Source organism: Equus caballus, chromosome 8, assembly GCF_041296265.1.
Source record: "Equus caballus isolate H_3958 breed thoroughbred chromosome 8, TB-T2T, whole genome shotgun sequence".
Lineage (NCBI taxonomy): Eukaryota > Metazoa > Chordata > Mammalia > Perissodactyla > Equidae > Equus > Equus caballus.
Genome location: NC_091691.1, coordinates 7628094 through 7652343, shown reverse-complemented (window position 1 = coordinate 7652343; position 24250 = coordinate 7628094). Strand labels below are relative to the sequence as shown.

Genomic DNA, 24250 nt, shown 5'->3' with positions numbered 1-24250 from the left:
CAACAGCCCAGCCAATGAGAGAGGGTCACAACTCAGCCAATGAGAAGCGGCTACACTCTGAACTCCTAGTTTCCTCCAATGGACTCTTGGTTTATAACAGCCTCCCCCAACGCCTCCCTTTTTCCTCTATAAAGGAACGTTTCCCTCCTTTGTTCTTTGGACTTGCCTGAGTTCCCCATGGATTGCATGTCCTGAATTGCAATTCCTCTGCTATTCTCGAATAAACCCACTTTACGGGTAAAATAGCTGGCTGTCTTATTTTAAAGGTTGACGGGAGTGGGAGCTGGTTTGCCATGGCTGGGCATCAGCAGATGCCAAGGGACACTTTTTGCTTCTTAGCTCCAGCCCTGGCCTAGGCTCTGTGAGCTGCCCCTGCCTCCTGGTAGCAAGTCCCCTGTCTGCTCAAAGTGGGGTCTGTGAGCTGCAGTAGAGGAGCTCAGACAATTGTGGGTGGGTATCCAACAGCACGCCTCACAGCAGCCTTAGTCCCAGGGGCTCAAAGTCCACGATGCTCCAACCCTGTTGCAGTGTGAGGGCCTTTCTCTCAGTGGGTAAGGCTGAGACCACCCTCCCTGTCTCTCTACCTTGCCCCACCAATGCTGAGCCATCCTCTCCCAAGGATTCCATGACATCCTTGGCCCAAATTGCAGGTGCTGCCACCATGTTCCAAAAGAATGAGCCCATCCCCTTTTTCCCTGCCCCCCCCCCATTCTCCCTCATCCCTCATTTCTAGGGTGGCCAGATAAAAACAAGATGCCCAGTTATTTTAACTTCAGATAAATAATAAATTTTAAGTATATCCCAAATATTGCTTTTTTTCCTCCTAAATCTCACAACCCCCTTTTCTCCTCCTCCCTCCGCTTCCCCATCCTCCCCCAACACCAAGCTCAGAGGGTTGGCAGACTTGTCCTGTTCTGGCAAGTTGCTACAGTAACGTGAATTAGTGGTGGGAGCGAGCAGGTGGCGGAAGGGCGGTTTTAGCTCCAGTCCTATTCCTGCCACCCACGGGCTAAAGGAAACAAGGCCAGTGCCTTTTGGGAGCTGATTCTCATCTATAAAATGGAGATAAGATCGCGTGCCCGTAAGCGCAGATGGAAAGTGCTAGCCACCGCCGGACGTTTACTTGATCAGTCTTGGAGTCAGGCCGTGGGTGGGCTCCTCCTTTGCCCACGGGTGGGCTCACCCCAGCAGGGCTGGCCCTCAGCTTGTTCCCAAGGAGCCTCTCGTCGCACCAGCCAAGCCCTTTGGTTCCTACTCACCCACATACTCCAGGTAATTTGGCTTCTCCAGGCCAGAGTTTGGTCAGGCCCTGGGGCTCAAGTCAGTGTCTCCATGTCCCTGACTTGGAACAGGAGCGCCTCGGAGCCCGAGAGTCTCCCTGGTCACCCAGGGTCATGCTGGGTGTCAAGGGCTTTCCAGAGGCCCTGTGAGCAGTGGACCAGATGCTCGGCTTTGGAGCACAAGCCCTGCCCGCTCTGCTGTGAGTTTCCTTAGACCAGCCGCTTAAGCATTGTGGGTCTCCATCCTCAGATGCCCAGTGGGCATCACATCTCCGCCCACAAACTGGGATTGGAGAGGGTGACTTCCAGGACACTTTTACTGGAGGATCTAGGACAAACAAGTCATTCCTTCTCTCCTTCTTTGTAAACATGGGGTCTTAGGAGTGATATTACTGGACGATTAAGAGCAATGTCTTGGAGTAAAGAAAAAAAAAAAAAAAACCTTGGGTCTTGGATCTGCCACTAAGAGCTGTATGGTGTTGGGTGGATGACTTCACCTCTCCGAGCCTTAGTTTCTTTCTCCATACGGTGGCCATAACAAGTGGCCTCAGGGAAGGCGTGAGAATGAAATGAGCTAAACTCACAGAGCACTTGGCACCGTGTGTGGGACACAGAGAGCACTCACCGAAGGACAGCTGTGGGATTTTTATTATTATCGCCAGGCAGCAGCGAGAGCCAGATGTGACTTCCTTTGCTTCCAGGAAAGTTCCTTCAATTGCTTAAAACGTAAGCCGGGGGTTCCAAGGGAAGGAGGTAGGGGTAGGTGTGGTGGGTTAGGGAAGCTGTGGACCCTGAGTCAGGCAAAGCATTATGGAGGCATCTCTGACTTCCCCAGGGGGCAGCCACTGCCAGAAATCTGGGGGCTGGATCACCTGGGTCTCCAGGAGAGTCCACCCCCTCCATGGCCCTGTCCAAGGTGTTGAAATCTGCCCCAGATAGACTCCTCCTCGTCACGCACACCCATGAATCACCTGCTCCCTACCTCCATGCAACTTTACAAGTGTACCCTGAGCATCTACTACATAAGGGGTAGAAGTAAAAAGAATTTAGAGGCATCTCCAACCCAACTGGCTCATAGCTCATAGGGAAGGAACTCAAGCACACAGAAATGCCTTAGGAGCAGAGAGGTCCAAGGCTGGGGGATTCATTTTCCTATTTCTTGGGTTTCAGTGACATCCACCTCTTGCGTCTACCTTTGCTTCTTCCTTTTGTGCAACCTGGGCATCCTCCAAGTCTGTGCCTCTCTTACCTTTCCTGATCTGACCACGGCATATGAGTCTTCCCTGAGGCAGCTCTTTCTCTACTCACTAATGTCACAGAGTCAAGAGGACTAATGACCAATTTCTTAGGGGGCAGGGTGGAGAGGAAGGGTAGGATATATATAGAGAAAGCAGAGGGCCAGGGGTCTCTGTGAAGTGGAGGAGCTGCCTAGACAGGGGTGAGCTCCTTGTCGTATTTCTGCATGCCCTCGTCCGGGAGCAGCACCTCCACTGTGAAGCTGACCTTCTTGGTGTGGACAAAGCTATAGGTGTTGTCGAAGCGCAGGACATCTGGGGAGACAGATGGACAGACGGGTAGTTGGGCCTGGCTTCACGCTCCTTGTGTCCCTGCCCTGGTCACAGGGGAGGACAGGCTATGTTCCCACCTGCTGTGTTTGCCACGCTGGGCCAAGTTCCCACCACTCCTCTTCCCTTCCCCATGGGAACTGCCACCCCTGAGCAGGGCCTTTAAACAGACACTGACCTCCTCCTGGCACATGCCCAGCTTGGCTTTAGTTGCACCAACTGGCAATGAGAACAATGGCCACTGCATCCCATTGTCTCTACACCTGGATACTCGCACAATGTGGGTGGGAGGGGGCAGTTGGAAACTCAGAGGCCTCACAGCCCCCTTGAATGGACCCTGCCTCCTCACCTCCCCCCCCCCCCCCCCACCGAGAAGCAGGGCTTGTAACCTTGGCTTCACAGGTAAGCAAGCCAAGGGACCAGAGTGGTAAGACTTTTGTCCAGGGTTACACAGCGACGCTTAGGCTGACGTGGGACCCTGGCACCGCACTTAGCTATGTGGCTCTGGACAGCTTGACTTACTTCTCAGAGCCCCAGTTTCCTCCTGGGGAAAGTTGTACCTGCCCTATTGTCCCTTGCCTGTGTCCTGTGGCCCGAGTGCTCTCAGTCCCCCAGAGCCTGTGTGTCTCTGGCTCTTGGTGCACAGTAGATGCTCGCGAGTGTAGACTGAATGAGCAACTGTGTGAATGAATGGTGCTAACCTGGGCTGTGTGTCCCTGGGAGGTCACTGCCCCTCTGTTTCCTCCTCTAAACCATTGGACACGTGGCTCCAGCTTTCCAGAGCTGGGGCTGGCCAGAACAAACTTACAGACACCGGCTTCTGAGCAGGTGAGGCTGCCGTCCTCCGGTACCATGTGAGCATTGTAGCGCTGGCTGGCCACCACCTCCGTCATCTCCCCTGCCCGCTGCCGCTCCCCCATCTTGGTCTTCAGGAAAACCCCAAAGCCGATGTCAGCACCATCAGATGAGAACTGCCACCTGTTAGGGAGGCAGGGGGGCAGGTTGCTCCTCAGTCTGACGGGCCCCCCAGGGGCTAGGGCCCAGCCAGGGGTGGGGTGGTGACCTGTCCCTTACCTGAGGACACAGCCTGGGAATAGGATCTCATACTCCACCTGGTGCGAGGAGCCGCGGCTGATCTGCACTGAGTGTTCATACTGAGTCTTCACCTGGTCCCGCACGTACATGGACTTGGGGATCTCCCCACCATAGTTGATCTGCAGGCAGAGGATGGGCTGGGCTTGCTCTCCTCTTCCGGCCATGGCATTGCTTATGCTGCCGCTCCTGTCTGAGGCGCCTTCACCATCTCCTGGAACTATTCTGCTCATTCTGTTCTCCCTCCCCCCCGACCCCAGAGTGCCTTCCCTGACCCCCAGGCTGGGTCAGGGCCTCCTCTGGGAACTTCCCCTTCCGGTTCATCCCTTTGGGTCAGAATGTCCTCCATCCTTGTTTGATGTCACAGCTGCTGGAAGCCCAGTGGGGACACAGCTGGAACTGTCTAGCCCAACACCTGGCTCCCAGGGGTCTCTCTACAGACATTTGTGGAATGAATGAGCAGATGAGAAAGGAGCCCAGCTCTACTCCTCTCGCCTCCCCTGTCCTGAGGCTCTTCATACCTTAGTTAAACATTTGGGGTTCCCATCAGGGTCGGTCAGGGTCCCCCCAAAGTGGGCAGGCAGTTCCTCAGGACTGATGAGTTTCAGCAAACCTTCCTTCCAGTTGTCTGTGGCAGAGGCATTGAAGGGTGGTTATCAGGCATGGAGGGGACCCATCAGCCCCTCATTCCCACCCTGAGCTTGGGGAGAAGCCTTATAGGAGCTGGGCTGCCAGGACTAATTCCACAGCCTCTCAGGCCTCCAGCCGCAGGATGTATCTTCCAGCGTCATGTTGCTATGGAAACATGTTTCCCCCTGGCTGATGGGTTCGGACATTTTTGAGGGTCTCTCAGTCATAAGTAGTGAAGACAAGAGTTGTCTGATCGTCTGAAAGAGACTTTAAAGCCTGATGAGGTCAAGGACCTTGTTGGGGGCCCACACAGTGTGTAAGTGGCATATTCAAGTCAGTCCTCTCAGTGGGGAATGGACACCTGTAGGCCTTTGAAAGGACCTTCTGCCTCTCCACTCCTTAATCGCTGCAACCATAATGCCCATTCCTGTTCTTCATGCCCTTTGCAAAGCTCTAAGTGTTCTAGGTCTTGGGGTGTCACCGTAGCTCCAGCCCTGAGACCAATCCAGGCTATCCCCCTGCATGGCCATGAGAGATTCGCTGCCACCAGTGGGAGTAAAGACCACAATGCCTGGCACACCAGGGCCAAATGCACAGAGCCTCATGTGGGACCAAGTGGGCACCACCAAGTGGGACAGAGGCTGGACTTGGGCCTCTGTTCCAGGATTTGGGGGGCTACCCTGCAATCCACCAGCTCCCTATCCCAGTGGAATTGGGCAGAGGCAAAACTCAGGTACCAGGAAGAGAGAGAAAGCAGGAATTTGTAAGATCCCCACCCCCCAACCTCAGCTCTCCTGCTTTGATGATCTGACTACTCTGCCTGTGAGAAGTTATCCTCCAAGTTCAGGGTCATTGGTTTGAGTGTAAGAACCATTTCTTTTCTATCTTTCTTTCTCTTTCCCTATCATTTTAAAAAGTAACAATTTTTCCTACTTATAAAAGTAATATATGGGGGCCGGCCTGGTGGTGCAGTGGGTAAGTTCCCGTGCTCCACTTTGGTGGCCTGGGGTTTGTGGGTTTGGATCCTGGGTGCGGACCTGCACACTGCTCATCAGGCCATGCTGTGGTGGCGTCCCATATACAAAGCGGAGGAAGACTGGCACAGATGTTACCTTAGGGACAATCATCCTCAAGCGGAAAGAAGAGGATTGGCAATGGATGTTAGCTCAGGGCCAAACTTCTTCCCGCACACAAAAATTCCATCATGCTAAAGTGGAATTGACTAGTAGTTGTAAGGGCAAATACAAATTATAAATAAAAGGCTTAATTCTCCCATTGAAAATAAAAGAAGAGACTTCCTTCCATTTTTTTAAAAAAAGTAATGTGTTATTATAAAAATTTAGAAAATACAGAAAAATACAAAAAATAAAATTCAAAACCACCTGGTTTCTTGCCATCCACAAATAAACATTTTATTGTATTTCCTTTGAGAAATATTTTTGTTTTCACAAAAAATAAGATCGAACTATCCATACCACTTTGTAACCTACCTTTTTTTTTTTTTTTAACTTAATGACATATCCCATGACATCAAATCATTTTTCATGGCTGCCCAATAATTCCTCAAATGGATGCAGTGTTATTTACTTATCCAGTCCCTTCTTGTCGAGCCTCCCTTCATGAACCATGTCTCCTCTCCTGCTCTTCTTCCTCATCCTTGTCAGCCCAAACTGCCTTTAGAAGCACTGAGGTGATGAGTGCTAAAGGAAACTGAGACCCATAGCCCAGGGGTTGACTAGCAACCAAACTGAAATCGATAAGGAGGAAGGTGTGGAGGCCTCAGTCCCCAGCGAGGGATGGCAGGCGATAAGGCAGAGGTAACTGGGTAGACTCTATAGTGTAAGACCTACCACACTTTTGAGAAGGAGGAGCCTATGACTCTAGAGGATGTGTGGATCCCTGGTTGGGGGGATGGACCAACCTCATTCCAAACCTCATGCACAGAGCTCACGGGCTGGAGGTGGAATTACTTACTTCCCAACACTACAATTTTTCTGCGAGTGTCCTCATTCAGGAAGGGCTTCATGAGATTGTAGCCCACGGGGAACAATTTGGTGGCTGGAGAGATACAAGCAAGTATAATGGGGAGAAAATAACTCCATTGGACCACTCTCTCCATAAGTCATAGCCAGCAATATGGAGGAATCTTGAATTACCTTGGCAAGTTCCAATGTCCTGCACCTGACAAACCATCCAACCAATTGGTCAACCAACCAACAAGCAGCCAACTAACCACCCATCCAATCTATCAAACAGCCAAAAAACCAGCCAACAAATAGCCAATCAATTCACCTTCTAAGCAGCATGTCACTCAGCCTACCAACCAATCAGCCAACCTACCATATAGTCAAACAACCAATCAATACATTAGCCAATCAGCAAACCAATCAGACAATTAAACAACCAGCCAACTGCCCAACCAACTACCCTCTCCAGCCAGTCAACCACTCAAGCAACCAACAAGCCAACCATTCCAACAACCAGCAGTCAACCATTCAAGATCCAGCCAAATAACAAACCAGCCAGCCAACTAACCAGTCTGCCAACTAGCCGCTCACCCACCCACCCAACCAAAATGCCAAATAGTCACTCAATCAGTCAACTAACAACTATCCAACCAACCAACCAACCATCCCACCAACCACCAGTCAGTCAACTAGCCAGTCAACTACTGGCCAGTCAACTAGACAACCAACTAAACAACTAATCAACCAACCAATCAATCAACCAATCAACTAACCAACCATCAAACATACATCCATCCTTCCATCCACTCCCCCACCCACCCAAACAACAGCCACCCAAATACCCATTGAGCATCCACATGGCCGCAGGCCAGTGAGAGATACAGTAGAAGTGGAGAATCATTGGTCCAGGCTTCAAGGAGCAGATAACTGCAAGGAAAACAGGATGAACGCACACAAGACAGCTGAAGGGCCTTGGAAGGGAGCAGACAAGAAAGGCCAGACTGGGCTGCACCAGCTGCCAGTGCCAGGGGCAGTTTCCGGAGGGAGACATCAACATTGCCAGAGAAGTGAGAGGGGATTTCTAGAAGAGCTGGGGTTGGAGCTGCCTCCTCTTGCAGTAAGATCAGCCACAGAAGTTACCATTTATGGAGCACTGACTCTGTTCCAGACAGTCTAAGTAATTTGCACGCAGCCAAGCAACCAACTGCCTCCCTACTGCCCAGGGAAGAAGGCTCAGAAATGGAAATGGAGGCACAGCGAAGTGAAGTCACTTGCCACACACCTTTCACAATGAGCATGATCTTCAGGGTCTCCGGATAATTCTCTTCAAGGAGGCCGAAGAACTGTGGAACCAAGAAAGAAGCCATCAGAGCCCACACCTCCTTCTGCTGCCCCATCGCCTTTGCGATCTCCCTCTGGAGGGTTCAGAGGGCTGTGGAGGGTTTCCCTTCTTTCCATCACCTCCTCAGGCCCCTGGAGGGGACCTTCTCAGCTTAGACTATGGCAACCACACCCTGACAATAATTACATAGTAATAAGCATTTTTAGAGTAAATGTTATAGTATAGTAATAATAATGATTACTGTTTATTAAACGTTCACCATTTGCCAAGCATTGTGTATACACCTTACATATCAACTCACTGAAGTAAGCTTGCATCCCTTTGAAATGCAGACTATTGGTATCCCCATTTTGTAGATGAGGAAACCAGAGCATGGAGGGGTGAAGCAGAGCTGGGGATGACAGGGCTGGGAAGGGTTGGGTGGAAGCTGGTCCCTATGGTTTCAGCATAGTGTTGTCCCTGAAGCCTGTTCTGTGGAATCTTCCAGGAAATATATCTTTGGGTCTTGAGTTGCAGTGATGCGGCCCAGGAAGGCCACTATCTTTTACCAAATCTTGGCTCTGAGTGAGCAGCCAGGTGACAGCAGGCCATGCTGGTCGTTAAAGCAAGCGGGGCGCGCCCAGGGGCCTTCTCCTCACCTCCTGGTACACTTCCACCAGAGGTTTCCAGAAATGCTTCAGTCCCAGGCCCTCACAGTCAAATATCATGATGATGGTTTCAATCTTCCTCCCCAGCTGCGAGGATGAGAGCAAGGCCCAGTTCCAAGGATCAGGGTGCAGGCTCAGAACCTGGGACATGGTGACCCTAACACATGACCCCTCAGGGCTTCTCCCAGCCCCCTACTCTGTCCTCAAAGGAAAGAGTGGACAAAACAGTGAACGCTTCTACCCACCCCTCCCTCCACCACAGCCAGACTTGGTGGTCTAGGGGTTAAGATTCAGCACTTTCACCGCCACAGCCCAGGTTCGTTTCCTGGTCAGGGAACCACACCGCCCATCTGTCAGTTGTCATACTGTGGGGCTGTGTGTTGCTGTGATGCTGAAAGCTATGCCTCTGGTGTTTCAAATACCAGCAGGGTCATCCATGGTGGACAGGTTTCAGCGGAACTTCCTGACTAAGACAGACTAGGAAGAAGGACCTGGCCCCTCCCTTCAAAAGCACTGGCCATGAAAATTCTGCGTATTGCAGCAGAGCATTGTCTGACACAGTGTTAAAAGATGTGAAGATGGCGCAAAAAGACCAGGCAGGGTTCTGCTCTGCTGTACGCAGGGCTGCTAGGAGTCGGAATCAACTTAACAGCGCTAAAAACAACCATCCACCACATCCAGCATCCATTATCCAGTCATCATCCGTCCATCCATCTATCCATTAACTGACCCACCCATTCATCTCTTTGCCCATCCATCCATCCCTACCGCCATTCCTTCATCCATCCATCCTTCCATTTGTCCAACTGATATTTATTAAGCACCTATTTTGTGCCAGACACTGAGAGCGTAACATTCTATGTTGTGCTCAACAGTCCACAGTTCTTGTCCTCAAAGACTTCACGCTATGGCTGGGGAGATGGACAAGCAACCGGGGCCCTAAGATGAGTCCCGAGATGAGTGTGGTGACAGGACAGCACAGGAGCTGCGGGAACACACGTTAACTGGGATGGGGGCCTCAGAGGGGGTGACATCTAAGTTTGAGACCTGAATGATAGACAGGAGAGAGCCAAGGGAAGTGTGGGTGGTAGGTGGGTGTGCTGGGAACAGGGTTATCCAGACAGACGGAAGAGCAGGGCCATAACAATATGAGAATTGTTGTAACAATACCAATAACAGAAGGAATGACAGTAATTAACAATGTTGAGAAATGTGTATCAGGCCCTGTGTGCTGGGCCACAGACTTGCATTATCTCATTTAATCTTTGCAACCAGTATTTACTATTATCTCCGTTTTGTAGGTGAGGAGACAGACTCAGAGAGGCGAGGTGACTTTCCAAGTTTGCGCAGCTGGGAAGTGGCAGAGCTGGTGTTTGACTCCAGAGCCCTCTGACTGTGACAGTAGAGAGCACAGGGGTGTCCCGGGACTATGTCCCCTGGCAGCCTCGCCAATGCCCCTAGTCACCCGCCCCGCTCAGCCTGGGCCTCACCCGCTCTGTCTGCAGGTCACACTCATGCAGGATGCGCTCACAGTCCCTCATCTTGGTCTTGAGCAGGTCCTGCTTGGTGACCGAGAAGAGCAGGCCCTTGGGGTCAAGCGGCCCTATGATGTCATACCACACGGGGCAGCCGTCACGGTCATGGCCACACAGGCCGCCAGGCATGTACTTCTGGACCACCTGGGCGTGGAAAGATACGTGGAACTTGGCTTTACGCATCTCCCCCGAGATCCCTGGACCAGGCTGACCTGGTGGCCCACGCCCACACACACCATGGTACAAGCACTGTCTCTCCCCCAGAGGGCAATCCTATTGTCCAAATGAGAAAGCTGAGGGGGCTGCAGGGGAGGGCCTTGCTCACAGTGGGTACACCGCAAAGCCAGGCCTCAAAGCCTGGCTCAAGGGCTCTGGGCTCCTTAGTTCTGCCCCCGCGTCTCCCATGTCCCTTTCCATAGAGAGGAGTTGGGCTTAGTGATGGAAAACATGGATTCTGAAGGTCAACAGACCTGGTTCAGATATACTCTACTGCTTCTCTGCTGTGCATCCTTGAGCAAGTGAAGCTACCTCTCTGAGCCCTCAGTGTTCTCAGCTGTAAAATGGGGACAAAAGTACCCACCTCACAGGGTTGTGATGAACTCAGGCAGGTAAACTCTTAACTCAGGCCCAGACCGCATAAACCCCCAGGAAACAGTCATAATTGTTACAGGAGAGGTGTCTGTAGATCCAGGGGGTTCCACAGGCCTCCCAGGCTTGCTACCCTTCACTCATGGTCCCCAGGGATCCAGAGGCTGCTTGGGAGGTATGTCTGTAAAAGACTGGGGTATTGGGGGCTGTTTGGCTCACCTCTGGGGGCTGCCAATCAAGGATGTGGTCAATGTCCATGGTCTTCCGGAACTCCATGTACTGAAAGGGAGGTGAGTAGTAAGGCCCCACCGGGCTCCCAGCACCCCTGAGGAGGAGGGGATGGAGGTAGGGGCTCGAGGTGTGGATTGCCCCCCACAAAGCCCCTCACCAAATCTCCAGAGGGGATGGGTCTCACCTTGCGGAGCATGGCCTCCGATTTCTGCAGGTCGAAATTCCGAGCTGTGGGAAGATGGGGGAAAGGCGTGAGGTGGGAAGGACACTGCCTTGTCCTGGTCCTGGGCAGCAGGGACTATGGAGGGGCCCGAGGGCCTGGGTGGGACCTTCCTTCCCTGCCCCCTCCCCTCTCTTGGACCTGAACACGTGAAGCAAGATGGTGTGGTCGGATCCTGAGAGCCATGGGTTGTTCTGGAGCAGTTGGGACCAGGCCCCTCTCACTGCCCCCTCATCCTGACCTCCCCCATCCCTGCCCTCACCTCGGAGCCAGCGCAGAAGGAAATAGTCATCAGGATTGGGCAGGGCAGGCAACACGTCCTGGACATTTTCTCGGAACTTGGAAGAGAGAAGCTTGTTAAGGTGGTTTTCACACTGAGCATTGACCCCTAGACCAGTGATGGTTTTCATCATCCTTCCTTCTCTTCCACATGCAGACTGGCCCACAGTGATGGAAGGATGGGTGGGAAACAGAGAGAAGGAGAGATAGATCATTGAATAGGTGGGTGGACGGATGGACAGGTGAATGGAAGGAAGGATAGATGGGGAGTAAATGGATAGAAAGAAGAATGATTGGATGAATAGAAGGATGGATGAGGGGAGTAGATGGACGGAACAAAAATGGAAGGGGAAATCAATGAATGGGTGGATGGACAGAAAGAGAGATGGGTGGGTGAATGGATAGAAGAAGAGAGGATAGATGGGTGGGTGGGGTGGGAGGGGGGATGGAAGAAGGATAAATGAGTGGGTGGGTGGGTAAGTGGATTGGAGTATGGGTGTATTCTTAATTCTTTCCAAGTGTTAGCCCACCAAGGCTTCTGCCATTTTTCATCCCATTTTCTGCAAAAACATGGTTAATGATTATGTGTCCTCTTCCCTGTTGACCTTGGGGATGACAACATAACCTGCTCTTACAGACAGGTCATCTTTCAGGGTCCTGGGGAGGGAGGGCGAACAGAGTCAGAGGGCAGACCATGAGCATCCTTCAGCTCCCACCTAAGGGACCTGGGAGGGTGGGGGGAGGGGGCGGCTGTCAGATAAACTCTCTGGGTCTGGCTCCTGGATGAGAAGAAGGCAGGCTTGATCTGACATCCACACTACTGCCTGGAAGTGGTGCTCTGTCCCTCAACCCTTGCCCTGGACTGGGCTGATGTCGCTGGGCACTGTGGGACCTGACTCCTAGGAGAACTGACAGCCAAGAGACAATGTCAATGACACACTAGGCCAACAGAGCAGGGTAGGGTTCCAGCCACAGCCCCCACCGCCGCCCCTCAGCCCTTTTTTCCTGGGGCTCCAGGGGACAGGCTCTCTTACCTTGGCCAGCGTCTCTGCCTGCCTGGGGCTCAGGTCTCCGACTCGGCCACTCATGGTGCTGGGTGAGGCTGGAGGTGTGGAGGCCACTGCAGGCAGAGGCCAAGCCTAGTCGTGTAGCTCTGACCCAGCAGGGGCCTTTTGCCCCCACTCCTGGGTGTGGCTTCAGGCCCCTCCCCCTTGGCTAACTGTTGGATCGCACATTACATAATTGGGATTAAGTGAGGTCCCGTGTTTGGCTCTGGGACAGGTCTGGGGAGCAGGTGAGCACAGAAGGGCGTGCTAGAGGTCCCCTGCCAGGCGGAGGAGGCTGGGAGGGAATGAGGCGGGCCTCCCATGGCCTGGGAGCCCAGGCTGAGTGCCTGTGGGACCCCCATCGGTGCTCCCAGGCCTCCAGAGAAGGGGGCATTCCAAGGAGAGTGAGGACTGCTCCCTGAGGGACCCTTTCTCTCCGAGCCTCCTTCTCCCCATCTCACTAATGAAGAGACCCCACACCTAGGGTTCTCCAAAGGTCCCCCCACCCCATCTCTGACAGGAGGGGTCAGGGACTGGTCAGTCTAGCAAACACTTCATTTGCTTTGTTGGCTGAGAGGCTCATGTCCTTTCGCCACAAGCATCCATAGTCAAGAAGAGACAGGCTGGGGCAGAAGAACGGAACTCAGAAGTCCTTGCTGCAGGTCTGTTTCTTGCACAGGCCAACACTGCCTTTCCTGTCTTTCGAATCCTCCCTCGCAGTGCTGGCCCTGCACCTTCAGCACGGGGAACGGCTGAGCACCCACACCGGGCTGTCCCCTTCCCATCTCTGAGGTCAGAGGACACAAGGGGCTTTGTCCAGGATCCTGCATCCCCTAGGCCCTAAGGGAGAGTTGGGGTGGGGGGCATGCTGATGGACTTGGAGTGGTGATAGCGTTTCTTGGGATTTTAAACATCTGATTAGTAAGGGGTGTTCACCATCTATGCAAGGTGATGAGGAAAGCCCAGAAGGTTCCCCTGTCCTTTGATTTCTGTCGTGCTGCCTGATGTTCCACCATCAGACGTGCCACAAGGCCTGGCTCTGCTCCTTATGCCCCCATAAGACTCCCTTTTAAGATGACACCTCGGCTTGTCACTTGCCTCATTTACAGAATGGAGCTATGGATGCTTGCCCTGTCCTCCTTACAAGATTGGAAGGAAGATCTAATGAGACGTAGCGATTGTGGAGGGTCAGTGTGTTTAAGGGATTATCCTCCCCCAGCCGTCAGAAACTCTGAGAAGGCAGAGGCCACATTGTCACTGATCGTCTATAAAGAAACCAGGAGCTCCTCTGCTGGAGACCACAGCACAGCCATGTGGCCACATCTTCCAGGTCTTGAGGGGGTCCACATGGGCTGAAACTACCCGTGGGCCAGCCTCGGCCCCAACAGCTGGGCTAGCCCAAGCCCCTCTGCCCAGGGCTCTCGCAGGTTCCCTGCCCCTAGGGCACCCTACACTCCACCCCTGGGCTATCTTGAGCCTCTGTTTTGGGCTATCTTGGGATCTTTTTAGCCTAGCTGAAGTGAGCTAGTGCTGTCACCTCCCTTCTCTGGACTCCTGATAGAACTGGGTCCAGAAGAAGGGGGCCATCTTTGGCCATCTCCCTCTATCTGGGGCGCCTGCCGCAGGCACTCAGCAGCAGTTAGGTAACTTTCCACACCCTAGTCCCACCCCACTTCACATTCTGGCCTTGTTCCGCAAAGGCCCGGTTGCCACCCACACCCACTTCCCTCCGGGCTGGTGGTATGTGGAGATTGGGTTCCTCCACGGCTCTTTCATTAGCCGCTAATCTGGCCCATTTCTCACCAGTCTCCTTTCTCGCCCTGATCGCTCTAATGTCTTGCACCCCAGTTACTTCTGGGGACATCAGGGGCCGGGCAGGGAGGGCCAGGAGGAGGTGTGGGCCCTCAGAGACACCCCTAAGCACTTTTCCTGACCCGGACCACAAATAGACACAGAGCGCCTACAGTGTGCACATATCATCATTGTCCATAGTGCTGTCCAATAGAACTTTCTGTGATGATGGAAATGTTCTCTGTCTGGGCTGTCCTGTTGGACACATTTGGTAGTGACTAATGACACGTGATATGTGGTTAGTGAGACTGAGGAACTCAAGTTTTATTTTAAATGAGTTTTGATTAATTGTAGTTCGAATTGGCCCATGTGGCTGTGGCTGCCGTATTGGACAGCTCTACCACATTCGTTGAAGGCTTATTACACGCCAGGGCCCCTTTCTAAGCGCATTATCTCATGTAAACCTCAGAACACCCCGTGGGGGAGGTGCCACCATTGACCCACTTTACAGACAAGCAAACTGAGGCATAGAGAAGTTAAGTGTCTTATCCAGAGTTAAGCCCATGCAATTAGCCACTCTACTGTTGCACGGTTAGACTGGCCCACAGTCTCGGCTCCAGGAGCTTCCACCATAGTCTGGGAGAGGACCCGGGCACAGAAGTCACCCCAATGGGATGCAGGTGGCATTTGAGCCAGACCTTGAGGAAAGGGAGGCTGTCAATTAGTGGAGATTGGAGTGGAGGAAACAGCCCCGCTAGTGGAGGGGATGGCATGGGTGAAGGTGTGGAGGTGGGAAAGTGAGAAGCGCATGGAGGGAGTGCTGTGGATATTACAGCAAACAAGATGGATTAGGTCCCCACCTGCGTGGAGCTCACAGGCCCCCATTTGTTGAGCATTTCCTCTGTGCTGAGAGCCTTACATCATTATCAAACCATTTGGGAACAGGTAGGGGAAGAAATGGAAGGTCAGAGAGATTAAGAAGTTTTTCTGAGGTCACACAGCCAGGAAATGGGGAGCAAGGATTTGAACCCAAGCTGGCCTGACTCTGGAACCTTCACCAGAACCACCGCCCAGCCTTGCCTTCTCTCGGAGGGCCTCATGTTGTGCCTGGGATGTAGTAAGCGCTGAATAAATGGTCTAAATAATCAGTGGTGTTAGGAAGCCTGGACCCACCCCGCTCTGGCTGTGGGGCATCTTGAGGCCAGCAGAATTAACTTCCCTCCCTTGAAACAAAGGCCCCGGCAAGGGGGAGCCCTCAGCCCCACCCACAGTACACGTCTTCTCCAAGTAAGTGCCCAGACTGTGTTTATCTCCTAGTTTGCCAAGCTCTCAGGGGACCATGGCGACAACCAGGACATAAGCAAACAACTTCAAGGAGGTAAACAGGGCTGCCTGCGCCACACCCTGGAACCGCTCCTTCTAGGCCATTACTAGGAAACGTGAAAGGGCTGTCCCTCTGGCCCCGAGCCGAGCACATTCCTGCTCCCACTCCTAGATGGGTGGTATTAGAACCAGTTGGGTGAGTACAGAGGGGCCCAGGAGGAGCGTCGCCGTGGGGTGAGGTGGACCACAGGGAGGTGAGGTGGGGCGGCCTAGGAAGGGTGGATGGAAAGAGAATCGGGGGTTTCACCGGAGTCCCAGTGGCGCTCTGGGCAGCACCTCAGGACAGTCTGCTTTCCATTTTTACTCTTGGGTAGTTTTGTCTCCTTTTTTAAATTAAAAAAATTTTAAGTGTGATATCATTCACATATCATAAATTCACCGTTCTTAAAGTGTACAATTCGGTGATTTTTAGTATATTCACAAGGTTGTGCAACTATCACCACTATCTAATTGCAGAACATTTTCATCACCCCAAAAACCCTGTACCTGTCAGCGGTCACCCCCCATCTCCTGTTCCCCGGCGCCAGCCTCTGCAACTACTAATCTGCTTTCCATCTCTGTAGATTTCCTTATTCTGGCTATTTCATATGAAGAGAATCATATAGGGTGTGGTCTTTGGCATCTGGCTTCTTTTACTCAGCATAATGTTTTCAAGGTCCATCCACATTGTAGCATGTGTCAGCACTTCATTTCTTTTTACGGCTAAATAATATTCTTTTGTATGGACATACCATATTTCCTTTATCCATTCATCACTTGTTGGAAATTTGGGGTTTCCACTTTTGGGCTATCATGAATAATGCTGCTATGAAATTTTTTTAATAACTAAGATTTTAATAAAGGAAAATATTCTTCATTTTTTCAACTGAAAACCATTATCTAGTTATCCCTAAGTCAATGACAAGATGGTGTTCTTGAATGCTTGGTACATTTGTTTTTTAATTATTTTATTGAGGTCATATTGGCTTATAATATTGTGTAAATTTCAGGTGTACATTATTGTATTTTAGTTTCTGTATGGACTGCATCGTGTTCACCACCAACAGTCTAACTTTTATCCATCACCATACATATGTGCCCCATTACCCCTTTTGCACTCCCTCCACCTCCTTCCCCTCTGGTAAGCACTAATTTGTTCTCCTTATCCATGTGTTTGTTTGTTTATCTTCCACATACGAGTGAAATCATGGGGTGTTTGTCTTTCTCTGACTTGTTTCGCTTAGCATAATACCCTCATGGCACAATTCTATCTTTTTTATGGCTGAGTAGTATTCCATTGCATATACCACATCGTCTTTATCTATTCATCTGTTGATGGGCACTTGGGTTGCTTCCACTTCATGGCTATTGTGAATATGCTGTGCTGAAGAGAGGGATGCATAAATCTCTTTGAATTATTTATTTCATGTTCTTTGGATAAATACCTGGTAGTGGAACAGCTGGATCATTTGGAATTTCTATTTTTAATTTTTTGAGGAATCTCCATATTGTTTTCCATAGTGGCTGCACCAGTTTGCATTCCTACCAGCTGTGTATGAGGGTCCCCTTTTCTCTACATCCTCTCTAACATTTGCTATCTCTTGTCTTGTTAATTATAGCCATTCTGATGGGTGTGAGGTGGTATCTCATTGTAGTTTTGATTTGCATTTCCCTGATAGCTAATGATGTTGAGCATCTTTTCATGTGTCTGTTGGCCACCTGTATATCTTCTTTGAAAAATGTCTGTGCTATGAACAGTTTTTGTACGAGATTTTGTGGAAACATGTTTTCAAGTCTCTTGGGTATATCCTTAGGAGTGGAGTTGCTGGATCATATAGTAATTCTATGTTAACCTCTTGGGAAACCACCAAACTGTTTTCCATGGCTGCACCATTTTACATTCCCACTAGCAATGTGTGAGGGTTCCAATTTCTTCACACTCTCATGAACATGTATTTTCTGTTTTCTTTTACAAATTCTTATAGCCGGGGCTGGCCCCGTGGCCGAGCGGTTAAGTTCGTGCGCTCCGCTGCAGGCGGCCCAGTGTTTCGTTGGTTCAAATCCTGGGCGCGGACATGACACTGCTCGTCGAACCACGCTGAGGCAGCGTCCCACATGCCACAACTAGAAGAACCCACAACAAAGAATATACAACTGTGTACTGGGGGGCTTTGGGGAGAAAAAGGAAAAAATAAAAAATCTTTAAAAAAAAAAATTCTTATAGCCATCCTAGTGGATACCACTCATTGTGGTTTTGAATTGCATTTCTCCAATGACTGAAGATGTTAAGCATCTTTTCATGTGCATATTGGCTATTCGTCCATCTTCTATGGAGAAATGTTTATACAAATTTTAAAAACGTCTACCCGTTTTTAAATTGGGTTCTTTGTCTTTTTATTGCTGACTTGTAAGAATTCTTTATGTATTCTGGATATTAATCCCTTATCAGATACTGGACAACTTGCAAATATTTTCTTCCATAATGTGGGTTGTCTTTTCACTTGCTTTAGTGTCCTTTGATGCACAAAAGTTCTAAATTTTGATGAAGTCTGACTTACCTACTTTTTCTTTTGTTGCTTGTACTTTTGGCGTCATAGCCGAGAAAGCACTGCCAAATCCAAGGTCATGAGGATTTACCTCCATGTTTTCTTCTAATACATTTATATAAGGTTTTAGCTCTTATATTAAGGTCTTTGAGCCTTTTTGGGTTTGTTTGTCTAATTTTTTATTGTGTTAAAATATATTTAACAAAATGTATCATTTTTAAGAGTACAGTTCCGTGGCAAAAAGTGCATTCACATTGTTACGCAACCATCACCGCCAAACATCTCCAGAACTTTTTCATCTTCCTCAACTGAAGCTCCGCACCATTAAAAACAAACTCCCCAGCCCCCTCCCCAGCCCCTGGCGACAACCATTCTGCTTTCTGTCTCTATGAATTCGACTACTCTAGGTCCCACATATAAGTGGGAACATACAGGATTTGTCCATTAGTGTCTGGCTTATTTTACTTAGTTTAATGTCTTCTAAAACTAAATGTCTTAGTTTAATGTTGTAGCACGTGTCAGAATTTCATTTCTTTTTAAGACTAAATAATATTCCATTATATATATATACCACATTTTGTTTACCCATTCATCTGTCAATGGACACTTGGGTTGTTTCTACCTTTTGGCTATTATGTATAGCCATGGCTATTATATTTGGCTATTTGAATGCAGTTATGAACACTGGTGTACAAGTATCTGTTCAAGACCCTGCTTTCTATTCTTTTGGGGATATACCCCAAAGTGGAATGGCTGGTAATTCTGTGGTTTATTCTAGCTAATTCTATGTTTAATTTTTTGGGGGAGCTGCCATACTGTTTCCCACAGTGGCTGCACCATTTTACATTCCCAGTAACAACGCACAAGGGTTCCAGTTTCTCCTCATCCTCCCCAACACTTGCTATTTTCTGCTGTTTGATAGTAGCCATCCTCGGGGGTGTGAGGTTGTGCCTCATTGTGATTTTGACTTATAGTTCCCCGAGGATTAGTGATATTCAGCATCTTTTCATGTGCTATTGTCCATTTGTATATCTTCTTTGGAGAAATGTCTATTCAAGTCCTTTATCCATTTTTTAATCAGGTTGTTTGGTTTTTCATTATCGAATTGTAGGAGTTCTTTACATATTCAGGATGTTAATCTCTTATCAGATATATGATTTGCAAATTTTCTCTCCCATTCCATGGGTTTCTTTTTCACTCTATTGACAGTGTCCTTTAATGCACAAAAGTCTCAAATTTTGATGAAGTCCAATTCATCTATTGTTTCTTTTGTTACCTGTGCTTTTGGTGTCGTATCCAAGAAATCCTTGCCAAATCCAATATCAGGAAAATTTCCTCTTAGGTTTTCTTCTAAGAGTTTTATAGTTTTAGCTCTTAGGTTTAGGTCTTTCATCCATCTTGAGTTAATTTTTGTAAATTGTATATGGTAAGGGTCCAACTTCATTCTCTGGCATATGGATATCCAGTTTTTCTAGTATCATTTGTTCATGTCCTATCACTTATGGAATGGTCTTGACACTCTGCTCAAAAATCATTTGACCTTATATGTAGGGGTATATTTCTAGGGTCTCCATTCTATTCCATTAGTCTGTATGTCTGTCTTCATGCCAGTACCACACTGTTTTGATTACTGTAGCTTTGTAGTAAGTTTTGAAATCAGGAAACGACAGACCTCCAACTTTGTTCTTCTTTTGCAAGGTTGTTTTGGCTACTTGGGATCCCTGGAGATTCCACATGAATTTTTAAGATGGAGTGTTCTATTTCTACATAAAAGTCATTGGCATTTTGATAGAAAATACATTGAATCTGTAGACAGTGTTGGGTGGTATTGACAACCTAACAATGTTACATCTTCCAATCCTTGAACACGCAATTTCTTTCCAATTATTTATGTCTTCTTTAATTTCTTTCAACAATGTTTTGTAGTTGTAGTTTGGTAGACTTGTAAAAATACTTTTTACAAGTTTTTTGCATCCTTGATTAAGTTTATTCTTAAGTGGTTTTTTTGGTACTATTGTAAATGGAATTCTTTTCTTTTTTTTTTTAGATTTTATTTTTTTTCCTTTTTCTCCCCAAAGCCCCCCAGTACATAGTTGTATATTCTTCGTTGTGGGTCCTTCTAGTTGTGGCATGTGGGATGCTGCCTCAGCGTGGTTTGGTGAGCAGTGCCATGTCCGCGCCCAGGATTCGAACCAACGAAACACTGGGCCGCCTACAGCAGAGCGCGTGAACTTAACCAGTCAGCCACGGGGTCAGCACCCTGGAATTGTTTTCTTATTTTTTTTTTAGGTTTCTAGAACATTTTTTTTTCATTGAGTTAATGATAGGTTACAATCTTGTGAAATTTCAGTTGTACATTAATGTTTGTCAGTCGTGTTGCGGGTGCACCACTTCACCCTTTGTGCCCACCCCCCACCCCACCTGGAATTCTTTTCTTAATTTGATTTTCAGATTGTTCATTTTCATTACTGTGTAGAAACGCAGCTGATTTTTGTGTGTTGATTTTGTGTTCTGCAACTTTGCTGAATTCATTAATTCCAAAGCTTTTTGGCAGAATCTTTAGGGTTTTCTTCATTTAAGATCATTACATCTGTAAACAGAGATCATTTTACTTCTTCCTCTCCAATTTGGATGCAATTTATTATTTTCTTTTCTTGCCTAATTGCTCTGGCTAGAACTCCCAATACTACGTTGAATAGAAGTGACAAAAGTGGGCATCCTCATCTTGTTCCTGATTTTAGAGGAAAAACGCTCAGTCTTTCACCATTGAATATGATGTCAGATGTGAGTTTGATCCATCTTTAGTTGCTTTGTATATGATGTGATGTAAAGGTCCAACTTCATTCATTTGCATGTAGATATCCAGTTGTCCCAGCGCTATTTGTTGAAGAGACTGTTCTTTCCCCGTTGAATGGTCTTTGCACCCTTGCTGGATATCAGATGTTTTTGGGCCCGCAATTCTATTCCATTGATCTATATGTCTATCACTATGCCAGCATCACACTGTTTTGATTACAGTAGCTTTGTATTAAACTTTGAAATTGGGAAGTGCGAGTCCTACTTGACTTCATTTTACTTTTGCAGATTGTCTTGGCTATTCTGAGTCCCTTGCATTTCTGTATGAACTTTGGGATCAGCTTGTCCATTTCTGCAAAAAAGACAGTTGGGATTTTGGTAGGAATTGCATCGAATCTGCAGATCACTCTGGGGAGTATTGCCTCTTAACAATATTAAGTCTTCCAAAACATGAACATAGGTGTCTTTTCATTTATTTAAGTCTTTAATTTCATTCAACAATATTTTGTAGTTTTCCGTGTACATGTCTTGTACTTCTTTAAAGTTGTTCCTGAGTATTTTCTTCTTCCTTTTTTTTTTTTGAGGAAGATTAGCCCTGAGATAACATCTGCTGCCAATCCTTCTCATTTTGCTGAGGAAGCCTGGCCCTGAGCTAACATCTGTGCCCATCTTCCTCCACTTTATATGTGGGATGCCTGCCACAGCATGGCTTGCCGAGCGGTGCCATGTCTGCACCTGGGATCCAAACCTGCGAATCCCAGGCCGCTGAAGTGGAACGTGTGCACTTAACTGCTGCACCACGGAGCCGGCCCCAATTCTTTTTGATGCTATTGTAAGTGAAATTGTTTTCTTAATTTCATTTTGTGGGGTGTTCATTGTTACTGTATAGAAATGCAACTGATTTTTTTATATTATTCTTGTCTCCTGCAACCTTGCTGAAATTGTTTGTTAGCTCTAATATTTACCCTCCGTCCCTCGGGTGTGTATCTTCAATGTTTACTTTCATCTCCCTTTGTGATCAGAAAATAAATTCAAGTATGATAACGATGACAGTGATGTTGATTATCTGCTGCATATGATGTCTGTGCCATGGAGTACCAAAAGCCATCAGGAAATCAAAACTCTCGCTTGAGGAGACCCCAAAGAACTCTGTTGGTGACAAAGCTCTTCCTTTCCTTCTCTCATGTGCTGCGTGCTATAGGAATGGGTTGCTGCGGTGATAGGAGCATAGGGGAGGACAGTGAAGGAGGCTGCAAGGTGGAGGAGCTTAGATACTGTCCAGGGCTGGAGCTGGCACATCCTTCCTATAATCCCTGGGGTCATCCTAAGGGCATGGAGTGTCCCAAGTTCTTCATGCCAAACTGGTCTCTGATTTCATTGCCATGCTTTGGGAACCTGGAGTGCCCAAGACTACTGTCGGGGAGGCTGGGTCTGGCGGTGACCACACGTGAACTGCTCATGCAGTTATACTTTCTCTCCCAACACTGAGGAAATAATTCCAAATAGTTCAGAAATGTCTGGTGCTGAAACATAGAGTTTGAATCGTGGCTTCACCTCCAATGTGCTGTGTGACCTGGAGGCTGTTTTCTTACCTGTAAATTGGGACCATTAACCTCCTCTTCTCATAGGTTTACTGAGATGGTTAGAAGAGGCCAGTAAAGTATCTTACCCACTGCCTGGCACATGGTAAGTGATCAATAGTAGTGGCTTCGATGGTTATTATTGGGCTGGTCACCCAGCCTGTCTTCAACTCCAAGACGAGGGCGCAGCTAGGCGAGCCCATTCTTTCTGGTTCCTATTCCACTGTTCTGTGACTGTCCCGCCCAACCCTCTACTCGGGTTTTTCCACACCGCTGAGTCATGCTGCCAGACTCTGCCCTTTGGCAGTGCTCCTGGTATGACCCAATCTCTGGGGTGGACAGGCGAGGAAGACCCACAGCTCTGGAGTCAGACATCCTGTATTCCAGTCCTGGTGCTACCACTGAGCAAATGACTGTGTCTTGGAGACTTACTTTCTTCCCTTGTAGACCCAATGGAGATGACTATATTTATTTCCCAAGGCTGCCATGAAGACTAAACAGGACAGCACAGGGGCAGCAGCCCTCATAGGTGCCCAGTAGATGGTATCTATAATTTTTGCAAGGCTTTATCGAGCTTCTGGGGAGCACAGCCTGGACTGGTGGCTGGGTGAATAGGAGACAGACACGAGACAGATGGTGACTCTATTGCACGCTGAGCACTGGTTCTGTTGCTCTGAGAGCGTGGAGAAAGGACCATAACTCTGCTGGGGCTGGGCTGGGGAGAGGGCTAGGGAAGGTATTCAGAAAGAAGGCTCTAGGGGTCGTGAGGGTTCACAGAACGAGACCGGGGAGGGAGTCCTGGGCTGAGGGTACGGCATGAGCAGGGAGGCAGGAGGGAGCTCATGAATTGGTGAAGCTGGAACGGAGGTGTTGTGGCCAGGTCACAGAGGGCCTTGTAAGCCACCAGTGAGACTGACCTTTCCTGGGGGAAGTAGGAGCCAGAGAACAGCTTATGCAGGCAGTGATGTGATCAGATTTTCATTTCAGAAAGATTTTTCTGGCTGCCCTGTGGGGTCTGGATGGGAGGTGGTAGGAATGGGCACAGGGAGACTCAAGGACTCCTTTCTGGTAGTCCAAGCAAGAGAAGACAGACCCGACTGGGCCAGGGGCGGAGGGGAGGAAGATGGAGTCCAGAGGATTTAGAAAGCAAGCCCCCTAGTGGCAGAGCCAGGATGCGGACCCAGTGGGGAGAAAGGCTTGGCCCAGCGCCGCCCCCTAGTGGCTGAAGGCGGAGTTCACCATGGGTCACCTGAGTGCCGCTCAACTCAGGCCTGGCGTAGTGGCCTCTTCTGAAGTCACCGTGTGCTCATTAAGCTCCTGCACTGTCTGGACAGATGGATCCGGATTCACATCTTACCGCCTCCTGTTTATGTTGTGTGACAGGACGAGTGACTTCCTGCCCTGAGCCTCGTTCTCCTCAGCTCAGGCCTAGCACACGGTAGGCGTGGAGTGGAGCTGGCACCGTCACATCCCACCAAGAGGCACAAATGTCTGAGCAGTTTTCTCCAGACTCTGGGCCCTCCCCCACCCCAGGAACCCAGTGCCTTGCTCTGTCCACTGTGGGCCCCCTGCCCCAGGCTGGCCCTCCCTGGCAGAGGCCCACCTGCTACCCTGACCCTCTCCTCCCCTGAGAGTTAGGGCAGAGCCACTGCTGACAGCAAACCTGGGTGCTGGTCCACCTCTGCCATTGGATACTGGGCCCTTGGCTGAGGCATTCCACCTCGCTGAGCCTCAGTTTCCTTGCCTGTCAGAT

General features: G+C 49.2%; 1 protein-coding gene across 1 annotated transcript; it reads right to left on the bottom strand.

Annotated features, from left to right (window-relative positions):
* Positions 1 to 1910: 1910 nt before the first annotated feature.
* SEC14L3 (SEC14 like lipid binding 3) lies at positions 1911 to 14017 on the bottom strand. Its single transcript, XM_023646853.2, has 12 exons — positions 12411 to 14017; positions 11360 to 11435; positions 11062 to 11105; positions 10866 to 10925; positions 10014 to 10202; positions 8515 to 8610; positions 7817 to 7877; positions 6542 to 6625; positions 4459 to 4565; positions 3920 to 4059; positions 3654 to 3823; positions 1911 to 2830 (listed from the first exon to the last, which is right to left on the bottom strand). Exons 1-12 carry the CDS (start codon positions 12462 to 12464, stop codon positions 2709 to 2711), a joined length of 1203 nt encoding a protein of 400 aa, XP_023502621.1. The 5' UTR covers positions 12465 to 14017; the 3' UTR covers positions 1911 to 2708.
* Positions 14018 to 24250: the final 10233 nt, after the last annotated feature.